This window comes from Acyrthosiphon pisum, chromosome A1, assembly GCF_005508785.2.
Source record: "Acyrthosiphon pisum isolate AL4f chromosome A1, pea_aphid_22Mar2018_4r6ur, whole genome shotgun sequence".
Lineage (NCBI taxonomy): Eukaryota > Metazoa > Arthropoda > Insecta > Hemiptera > Aphididae > Acyrthosiphon > Acyrthosiphon pisum.
This window is the reverse complement of record NC_042494.1, coordinates 29,658,961-29,671,100: the sequence shown is the minus strand read 5'-3', so window position 1 is coordinate 29,671,100 and position 12,140 is coordinate 29,658,961. Positions and strand designations below refer to the sequence as shown.

At 26.0% G+C, this 12,140-nt stretch overlaps 1 protein-coding gene across 1 annotated transcript in view; it reads right to left on the bottom strand.

Moving 5' to 3' along the window:
• Positions 1-583: 583 nt before the first annotated feature.
• Positions 584-12,140, bottom strand: part of LOC100168127 (rho GTPase-activating protein gacV) — a 19,576-nt gene continuing 8,019 nt past the window's right edge. The window contains exons 2-3 of the mRNA XM_001946955.5: positions 5,007-5,148; positions 584-2,813 (exon numbers count right to left, since the gene is read on the bottom strand). Coding sequence (XP_001946990.1) covers positions 2,408-2,813; positions 5,007-5,148 — 548 coding nt within the window. The 3' untranslated portion in view covers positions 584-2,407. The remainder of the gene's footprint in view (positions 2,814-5,006; positions 5,149-12,140) is intronic.

The following is a 12,140-nucleotide window of genomic DNA, read 5'->3' as shown; positions in this document are numbered from 1 at the left end:
GAAAATTTCACTGAATGTTTATATCAGCATTTTCTATATACGATAAAATTTTTAAAATAATTTGAATCTTTTTGATCTGTTTACGGACATTGTAATTTTTAAATTTTTTTAGTTTTTTTTTCTATAAATATCAATAAAGTTTTATCTATTGGGCCAAAAAGTGTAAAAAATTAATACAAGGCTCCTGATACATTGTTACAATAGCAGTTGAAAAATATTAAATATACATAGGCACAATTTTTTTTTATAAGCATTTGAAGTTAAAATGTTGACAAAATTTATCAAATTTAAAATTGAATAATTATTTTGTAGTTAAAAACTTATAAAATGTTCAACTTTTATATCTAAAGATTGAAAATTTAAAACAAGATTCCACGTAAATATTTAATTCTGTTACCAAAAATTCTAAGAAATACATAAGCACAGTTTATTTTTATAGTCATTTTAAGTTCAAATTTGGACGAAATTACGTATTAATTTAATGTAATGTAATTTCATTTAATTTTCTGTTCTATACTTCTATGTATCTAAAGGAAAAATGCATTCACTAACTTATTATCGCCTATTATTACCCAACTTAACTATTATTTGAGCAACAACATTTTTTTTATAGACTTCGCCACTGAACATAAGATGCATATTATTCAACGATGAAGGTAATATGAAATATTTTGAACAGATGATATTGGCAGGCTTGAATATTATTCTGGTTTTTTTTTACTGCATAAAGGACTTCATATAGCAAGTGCTAACATGTTTATAGATGATGACTAACCTTTCGTGCGCGAGTCCGACTCGCACTTGGTCGGTTTTCATAATATTATTTTTTGTGTGCGCACGGTTATAATTTGGAAAATAGATTAATCATAATTAATGTTTATAAAATGTATACACGACACAAGTTTGTTACAAAATTAACAATAACGTTTGAAAAGTAACATAATGTATAACAAAAGCTTACCAATTGTGTAGCCAAGTTAAATATAAAATACAATAATCTGTATTTTTATCGTATAATTTTATTTTATTTTGTATAATCTGTAACGTGAAAAACGTTTTAATGTCGTACAAGTGTATAACACGTAAAACCTGACAAACACATCAGAAGTGCATCACGTTCAGAATACGATGAAACAAATAATGTGCAACAATTGATTACAAATCTAATGTTCTCGGAATTCAATACAGATTTATGTACCTAAAACTTTGTTGATTTGTTATTTGCAAATATACCACTTTTTAAATAAAAACACTCAATTGAAAGGTTTTTTTTAGAAAAATATAATATGCATATAAGATAGGTATGAGTGTATGACCTTAGTAGTCTTGTTATAAGCAGACAAAGTACAAAATAATAGTCACTGCTCAAGGCAAAACAATATTGGTACTAATTTATTAAATTACCGACGATATTAGAAGGTATATTGTAGCTATGTAATAATATTGGTACACTTTAAATTGGTTTTCCTGGAAAATTTATGTCGTTGGCATCAGAGGTGTTGGAAAAAATTGATCACTCGACGTAGTACCAAAGTTATTGTTTGATAAATCAATGATATAATTATTATGGGCCAACGGTTTTCAACATGGCGTAAATCCAAGGCTTTTATAATGACGTAGCACCTTATAATATGATTAAATCGACATCCTTTATAACATTTAAGTAGGATAGGTTTAGGAATTAGGATGTTTGTGCACCGATGCGCTCAAAAATAAAAAAAAACCATGGTATGCTCTTAAAATGTATTCAAATTTCAAAATGCAATCATTTATTTGAAATTTTGTAATTTAAAAAATTGTAATACAGTGCCGATATTTCAGGTTTTACTAGAAGGATGCACATTTTCGACAAGTCCTTTTACAAATGATAATTGATTGTTCTTTCCATGGTTTTTGCTTTTTTCTATAATATAGTTAATTATAATTATATATATCACAGTCAATGTACATAGTATTATTCCTGATACTATCAAATAATTTTAATTTATATTATTACTATACTAAGCTTTACAACCCTCAGTAATAAATAATATATAGGTACTCATAATATAATCGATTTAAAAATAATAAAAATCTACTTAATAAATCTAATGGTGCCTTTTAGGCGGTAAATGTCCATTTGTGTCCTGTCAAATTCGTCAACAAGTTCAATGTGTAAGGTAGATTTAAATTTAAAGTTGTTTTTATTAAGTATAAAAAAATTATCTTAAAACCGTATACAATATAATAAAATAACTATACATAATGCAATTTTAATTCTATACAATTTTATCAAAAAATATAATGTATAAAATTATTAATTCCACTATAGGTATATAAATCTTTCAAATAGCTTTTTCTTTGTAGGTATAAAATGTATTTAATATAGTTTTGAGCCGCCCTTTAGTTAACTTGCTTACTTTGATATTTACTCTTCTACTTCATTTTCTTCAGCTTTTTCTTTTTCAGTAATTTTTTCTTCTTCTTCTTCTTCTTCTTCTTCCTTCACTTCTTCCTCAGATTTTGTTTCTTCAACTTTTTCTTCTTCGACATTTTCCTCTTCGACTTTTTCTTCTTCGACTTTTTCTTCTTCGGCTTTTTCTTCTTCAACTTTTTCTTCTTCAACTTTATCTTCTTCCTCATTTTGTTTTTCATTTACATCGATAGGAGACTCTTCAGGTTTTATTTCTGTCTGTTCTTCTTTTGCATTGTTATTTACCTCTCCAACCACGGCATCATTTCCATTTGTTAGAACTTCAGACTTGAGTATGTCTATTGGTATTACTCTAGTTTCTTCAACTGTAAGAAGAATAACTTCTTGTATTTTAGGTTTTCTAAAAAAAAAAAACACATTCAAAATAAAATTATAACCTATTTAAAAGGTTAATAATAATATTAAAAATAAATTTTGATCTTGATTGTAAGTACACGATATTCAGTGTTACTAACTGACGATTTGCGTGTCTACCTAAAACAGTCAAAGGTCAAGGCACGGTCACACACTTGCGTGAGCAGGACACGAGGAATGATTTTTTAATGATTTTTGCAAGCTTAAAGAATAAAATTGAGTTGTTGAATGAAATTGTATTTGATAAAAATAATGCTTATGAATTATTTAACATTATATTATTGTGTTAGAAGTGAAGTCTTACAAATAAAACTAGCTAGTTCTAAGTTAAATCTATAGGTTAGACATATTATAAAAGGCTAAAAACACTTTTTTAATTTGTTTTATAACAAATTCTTTGCTTTAAATCCTTAAAAATGTTTTTAATTATTTATTTTAAAATTATTTTAAGGTTAATTTAATTATTCTTAAAATTAATTTAAAATAAATAACTAAAAATCATTTTAGGTACCCAAGAAAAAAAATCTGTTATGAAACAAATTAAAAAGATATCTCTTTTATAATATCTTAATAAGACGTCGATATAACTTAGAAAACAAATGAATTGGTTTTTCATATTAATATTTAATGTATTTTACACTATTGTTATTCTAGAAATTCAATGGTACAAACCGGTGTAAATTATTCCACATTATCCAGCACCGGGATAATGAACCAAGTCAATGGTACAGTGCAAATATCCCGGTGCATTTTTTTCATATCGAATTGAGTGAGCCAGATTGATTTGTCACAATACATACCTAATATCTATCAAATTTTATCATGAGAAGGTATTTCAATAAAATTATATTTTTAACATGGGACGTTAGTTGTAGTCATATCATTAGAATTAGTCAACAGAAACATATTCGTAATCGTAATGGGCAATAAATTGTAATAAGTAATAACTATACTCAATATAGACCTACATATAGTACATTCTACAGCTATCAAATACGTTTGTATTATGTTACATCATAAAATGTATAAGTCTTCAGTGACCCGTGTACACAATATATTATTGTTATAGATGGTAATGTGGCATGTATACCTACTACCACGTCACGAGTGTCGGAGTGTTCTATAAATATCTATGTTTTGCATATACGCGTGGCCGGATATTGCGTGCCCTCGCGTTTTGGTGGCTTGGCGTTGTAGGTATAGTAAGTTCTGCGATTATAGTACTAATAGGTTTTTTATTGATCAGGATAAGATCTTTTTACAAGCATATACTCTTGTCTTATATCTATAATTTGTCAACGAATTCTGGATATCATGATCGACAATAATTATGATGAAAAAAATGTTTATTTTTTGTAGGATTAATAGAAGGTTTTTTGGTGTATGAACCCACCCTCGGTGACTCGGAACACCGTAGGTATAATATATTATTATAATATTATACATCGATTTGAGCAGTTTGATTGGTGATTTATTTAACAACATATAATGCACATTTTGTACTTTCATTATTATTTTAAATTATTATGAGATCTATAATACATTTTTTTTTAAAAATAAATTAATAAGAAAAATAAATATTTGAATATGTATATATATTATTACTAGGTACTTGTTTAATGTATTAAATCTACAATATAATATGTTAATGCATTATGTTGAAACAAGTAAAATACTTCTAAACCATGAAAAGGAAGAGCGTAGTTATATGATTATAACATAAATTGAGGTAGGTAGCTTAAATTGTTTAGTATTGATAATTGATATACAAAATATATGATTTAATTTTTTTTTAATGTTGTTTATTAATATTTGTTGGTTCAGTCACGCTGTATACATTATGATGAATACACTATAATATATATACCCTTATTCCTACGTTGATGCTTGACAGTTGACATATTATATATTATACTCTACATTAGCTTATGAATAAAATACACGAATAAATAGTTATATATTATATAGGTGCTTAAAATAACAATTAATTAACTTGTACATGTAATAAGATGATCATGAGGGATAATTGCTTAACACTATAGCTTATTAATGACATGCGATGGAGTGTGACTCTTATACTTATAATTATTATAAGTTATAAGTATAGGTCATAACTTTATCGTCATTTATAATTTCAACAAACGATGGAAGTATCCATGGAATAATAATTGCCACTTACTCTGGCATAGTTGAAGTAAAATCGTTTACTTTGTCTTCTACTGATTTTTCTACATCATCAACTTGTTTTTCTGCTTTTCCAAATATTGAACTGAATTTTTCTTGAGTCTCGTCCATCAAATTTTCCATACTTCCACCGACGTCTAAAATAATTAAACATAGGATTAAAATAAATATGGTCAGCCACTATTAAACGATTTAGTTAAACGATTTACAGTAAATAATAAGACCATAACAGAACTCCCAAAGCCATATTATCTGCATAGAAAAATTGTCTTTAAATATAAGACCTAGGGCCTAGATAATAATATTATTATAATAGGACAATTTGTACAGTTTGAGTTATTTTTTTAAAAATTATGTCGATGGTTTTATTAGTAATAATTATTTTTATATTTGTATTCCATAGTTCAATATTGTTAGGCCATTAGTGTTTTTTAAGTTCTATACAGTACATTATATTATATAGAATATTATTTATCACTCAAAAGTCAATAGGTATTATCTTATAATTAAATTAACCATTATTTATACTTAGTGGATATCAGTTGACTATAATTTATAATATTACTTATTTAAATTAACAAATATGTTATTGGCACAAAATAATTTTAAATAGTAGATGCATATTACATTTTACTCAAGTTTTTACTATTATAAGAAAAACCAGTGCGAAAAAGCAAAAAAAACAATTTTGTTCCATATTTTACTTACCTACACCAAGTACCTAGGTATTGATTAATATTGAAAAAAAAATTTATTAGCCCAAGTACAGAGAATAATGTTTTAACAATTTAATATTTCGTTCGATTCAAAATACCTACTTAAAATGCCTGTCAATAAAATCTTATTATAAATTTTATGAGAAATAAGAACTTTTTTTTCTTGTGAAATGTATATTTTAAATTGAAATTTTTTAACTTAATGGTGAATTTGACATATAATTAACGTAATACAAATTGTAAAGAATAAAAATATATAACACCATATAGATACATGGATATTTTTTTGTCTACTTAATTCAATACTGTATGACGTATAAATTAAATAAATGGTCTGAAATGGTAGCAGGTAGATGTAACTTACGTACATCTATCTTGAAGCTACTTTAAAGTAAATAGGTAGAATGAGAGAAGCCAAATAGGTAGATTGAACTAATTTATGTTTTTTTTTCGCCAAAATTGTCTTGTTCATTTTCAAGTTATTTTGACCAGTCGTACTTTTATTAAAATGTCCCACTATTTTTCCGGTTTGTTTATTATTTATTTTACCATATTATTTTGGAGCCCAGCAGATAACTGTATTGACTATAGAGTCAACAGTACATCTAACTAAATTTATTTGACCCATGGCATTAATAGCTTTGACCACATTTGCAGCATAAACGAATACGGAAGCACAAACTTTATTTTAAATGGTCAAAAATGTAAAAACTATTTTAAATTAGTGACGATATTTATTGAAGTATGGGACTCAGAGGTTTCCAATGTTTAAAAAACACGTGTACGTAAACACCAGTATTATATATAATGACAAGTTATACCTAAATAACCACGATTTGACAATGACATCCAATAATCAATTGCAAAACATGTGCAATATTTTATAAGAAATATTCTATATCTTCATTTTTATTTTGTTCAGTCAATTCAACAACTATAGTTATTGTGTAATTACTGGAAAATTTATTTACTACAACATATTTAGGTACAGCTATTTTCATAAATTTAAGAAAACCATCTCCTTCTACAATGGATGCTACGAGGTCTAAAAGAGATAGGTAACTCTTTTATAACAATAACGCCTTTTGTCATTTCCTTAGCGCGTTGGTTTTACTTGATAATTTAGATAGAATTAAAGTGTTTGGCGTACTTGGTTTTGTACTTGATCATTGTTGAAAATTCGATTTAAGATTAGACGTATTTTTCACTAAAATCAACAGAACATTTGCACTTTTTACAAAACGCTTTGGTAAATCTCTTTTTTTGTTAATTTTAAAACTTAAATGTTGCCATATATCGCTCCTAGCACCAGCCAACGGTACTAGTTTTTATAGTTAGTAGGTACCTATATGGCTATATATTATTTGTCTAAATAATAGGTACCTATTATATAATGAAAATAATATTTGTAAGACAAATTGCAGTTTAAAAGTATTTACTAAAATGTTACCAATAATTTTAATAAGTGTGAATAACAAATTACTTTCATTTGCAAATAAAATATAAATTGTTTTTTTTTATGATTTATGTGTATTAATTTATTTTTTCTAACAGTTTTTGTTCACCATTTAGCAATAAAATGCAAATGCACACAAAAGTATTTATATGATATTTTGTATGCACTTAGTAAATTTAAACAACAAGTAATTTCTTACGAATTCCCATACCATCTAATAGTTCATAGTCACGGAATATATTACACGAAATAGTGTAACTTGAAAGTTTAATAGGTAGTGTTACTTATTAGTTATTATCGTTCATTTTACATTAGATATATGTTATAATATATAACATAATATAGGTGCCTAAGTACTTCGAGTTTCTTTATAAATATAAATGAAACATTTTCCATGGTTTATTGAATAGTTTTTCAATTTTTCACTTGTGTGATAATATTATAATATTATATTTAATTAAAGAAAAAAATCCAAATATCTATTTTAAAATCAATGTTATTTATAAATATGATTTCAGCGAAAACACATACATACTCTTAATAGCTCTAACGCTTAATATTTTAATTAGAATAACATATTTATTTTCCTTTGTATTAAAATTTATTAGTATTACCATTGATTATGAATACTATTACGAATACTATTCACAATCAATGGTATTACTTATAAAATTGAAAAAAACAAATTATCGTTAAAAATTCTACAATTTTCTAACTCATTGGAGCTATGAAAATTATTTCACGTCTATAAAAAAACCGTAAGTATATATTTTGTGCGTAATTATTATTCATATTAACAAAATACGAGCCAGGTACATTTTTAGATTTGTAGATAGATCTACATGATGCTTTCGTTGCTTTTTACTTACTAAAAATATATTTTAGAAAAAATTAGAAAAAAGCTGTAAAATGTTATTTACATTTTGTATAACGTAATAAACTGTAAAAAAAAACTAATGTCACATGAAGTTGTATGAAACAATAAATAATAAATAATAAAATTCAATATGATAAATAACAATAAAAAATGACGAAAATAAAACACACAACCGCACCATATAAAATCAATACCTACATTTCTAATGCTCCACTCATATAATCATCCAATATGTTACATAATTTATGTAGAGTTCAAATTAAATTAATGCGAGTTACAAGTATTCTAACGTCACCATAGTAAGTTATATCATTTTTTTTATTTAACTAGTATATACATAGGTAGGTACAATTTGAATGGTTCTGTCCCTGTGTAAAATATGTAAATAATAAGCTGAATTAGAAAAGAAGGCTGCATTGATGCGCACCTTAAACTTACAACAATTTGAATAGTTTATATAAGTTAACGTTTAAATTTACGTAATTGATAATGGCATTGATTAAACTACATTAAAACATTTGGAATAAAGTTATTTTTATTTGAAATATTTTCTTTAAAATTAACTTACTACATATAGTAGGTATATATATCGCATGTTTACATACAACTCGTATTTCAATTTATTTAACATAATAAACTATAAATATATTCATGATCCATCATTCCTCGCACCTGAATTCACATATTTTGAAAATAATAATTACTATTTTAACTGCATATATAATGTATTAGTGTATATGCATATCTAAGAATATAATTATTATTCATTGTAATTCAGGTTACCTACCAGTCTCTCTAACGAGTAATCACCACCTGTTATAATTAACTGAGAAATAATTTAATGGAAACGGTTAAACGTTAAAACTACGATCTAGGGGGTTGGGCACCCGAATGAAAATATGCAATTATTGTCAATAAATCATAAATTTAAACTGAACAATACTGTATACTTTAGGAATAGATATAGGATTACAGTAGTATTTTAGTTTGATCCATAGACATTTTAGCGATCATCAAAAATGGGATAGAATACTAGGTATATTATATAGATATCTAACTAGTAATTATAACTTATAATTTCTAAGTAAATACGATTTTGTAGAATTCCTAATTTAAATGTGATTGTAATGAATCATTACTAATAATACAAATTACCTATTATCTCAACAGATGGATTTCAAAAACAAATATAAATTATAATATATTTTTTCCTAAATATATTTTATAGTTAATAAGATTGATAGCCAATCTCCTATTTGTTAGGACAACACATTAATATAATATAGCTAATAGGTACCTACTTAATATCTATTTACTCTGAAAGTTATTTGTTATTTTATTTTTTATGTATTTTGTTTTATAGGTATATTATATAATATAATATAGATAGATGTAGATGGAAAATGTTTATATATTATATCTATATTTTTTGTATAGAATAAATTTATATTGTTTTAAATTTACTCTTAGTATTTGGGTCCGTCACTGAAAATCCAGTTTATTCGAGATCTCAATAATAATAACATTTGATAATACAAGTATAATGCCTGTAAAAGTATATCCGGCCTGTCGCCTGGGGCCTGGAGATCTGTAAGTAGATTTTACTTTTATGTTATACCTATTGAGTACCGCGGTACTATATAAAAAATAAGGAAAACTTTTTTGTTTAATGATAGAATTGTGCGAAATAATGCCTTATATTTTAACAAATAGTAATTAATGGAGAAAAAAGTGTCAAAATTCTACTTACGTAAAATACACTGACAAAAAGGTGGCATAATAAAAATAGCACATATACACATACATATTAAGTACGCATTATAATATATAGGGCGTTTTGTTATTATTTACTGTTTTTTTTTATTACTTTTATTTTTCTCTTTGAGTAGTTATAAAGTTACAATTTATCATAATCATTCACTGGGACACAACCTATTGTCGAGGCACTGCTTGGCAGAATAGGAACACTTGCAGTGCCCATCCTTCATATCTAACCCTCACCGTCAACATTCACACTTCCGATTTATCAGCAATTGACCCATTTAATCGGAACTTGTCAAAAGCTCATCAAGTGAAAGGATATGCAGCGTGTGCGTATAGATATGAGGAGTATAAATGTCAATTTATTTCCGTTGGTATATGTAGGGTAGGTATAACGGAAAACTTTTTTACTACTGACATGTTGTTTAGTGTTTGTTGCCCAGGAACACCAAAAGAGCATTAAGTGTATCGATTTTTTTTCTGAAAACTATCATGGTGGTAATGAATGCAATATAATATAGTTATTGGTCGCAATTCTAAAAAATATAATCACGTTGTTAAATTCATAAATATACATTTAACGTAAGTAACATTTCTAAGTGCATTTTAAAAATACTTTAGCAATACAAAAAATTGTCGATGCTTTTATAGTTTCAAACATATTATCATACAATCCCTGAAAATCTCCCACGACGCGCGACGTCTGAAATAAAATTGATATAGAGACCTTTTTAATAATAGTAATTAAACCAATAACCACAGTAGAGAGAAGAATATATATATAATTTAGATATATAGATATTTATGTAGGAACTAAAGGTAGTGCTATCACTGGATGACTTTTTCCCTCGCATTTGTATTTTGCACATATTGTATATTTTTAATTATTTCTATTTTAATTTAATTATTATTATCTCATATTATAATAGGTTTACTGCATTAAAATATTATATGATATAATAGTATATAAAAAAAATCTTAAAGGTTTTAACATACTCTATTTAAATAATTTTATGTTCATCCGCTAATTATTTATTCGTTTAAAAAGGCTTTTGATATATTTGTTTTAATTTGTTTACAAGTGTAACTTATTAAATTAGTTTTATAAAATGTTATGGAAACACATAAATCCGCATGATTCATGAATAAGCTTTAAAATAATTATTAAATTAAATTATGTATTGCACATTCAAAAAACGACGAATAAATAATAATACATACGATTTGATTTATACAACCATTTTTGGTACAACGCATGTGTGTCCGGAATATACATTAATGGAAAGGAGGACTAATAAAAAATAATATGCAATACCAAAAGGCATAAGCTACGCATTATTAAAAAAAGCACAGTTTTATAAATTTTGTGTATACCTAGTCTAACTTTAGATTCTGAGCGGAGCGGTGTGTGTTTAAAAAAAAAAATATTTTTATATATATTTATTTATTTTCATTTTTGTGTCTGTCGACTGTCATCACTCATCACCGTTTGGGGAAGTAACACACTAACACTGCTTTAACAGTGTCTTGTTCAATGGGAAAGTGAATCTAGTTAGTGCATATGGGAGGTAAACATTTAAATTCTCAATAGTTACCAAAGACACAGGGTAAAACAAAACAAAATTAAGGAAAACGGTAATTTTTACGCAAAATCGGGTTTCGATAAAATCAATTTTGGATTTTGGTATAACTCTAAGATAAATAACCGTAGATACATGAAAATTTCATTAAATGGTTTTATTTTCATTTTTTATACCTACGCTATAAAATGTTGAAAATATTTTGACTCATTTTGAGTTTTTTATACGGAAATTTTCAGTTTTAAATGTGTATAGCTTTACTTTCTTGATTTTTAATCAAGGAAGTGTGGTAATTGAAATAAAAAAAGTCTGAATTTTGAAAACTTCAAGAATTTGTGTTAAATAGGAAAATAATAAAAATGTAACTCAGTAATAATGAGTACAGAGTAGGTGTGTAATTTAGCTAGCTTTAGTTTAAAATATTAATGAGAGAGATTTGATATCACACCCAAGTGGTAAACCACTTGAATCCATAAAAACGTCGGCGTGAACAGTCCCAAAATTTCTATTTTTTAACTCTTATCCTAAACTATGATAGCTAGAAAGTTGCTTGATAACTCATTAAAAAGTGATTATCAAGTAGATACTAAATAAGGAATTTATTTTTAAAAAAAATTTTAATTTTCACAGATAAAAAATAGTTATTTTTCGCTAGATTTTCATTTAGCGAGGTAAATTTCCGAAACTGGAGAACGGATTTTGTTGTTTGGGTTCTGTTAAATTAACATTGGTGGGGAGA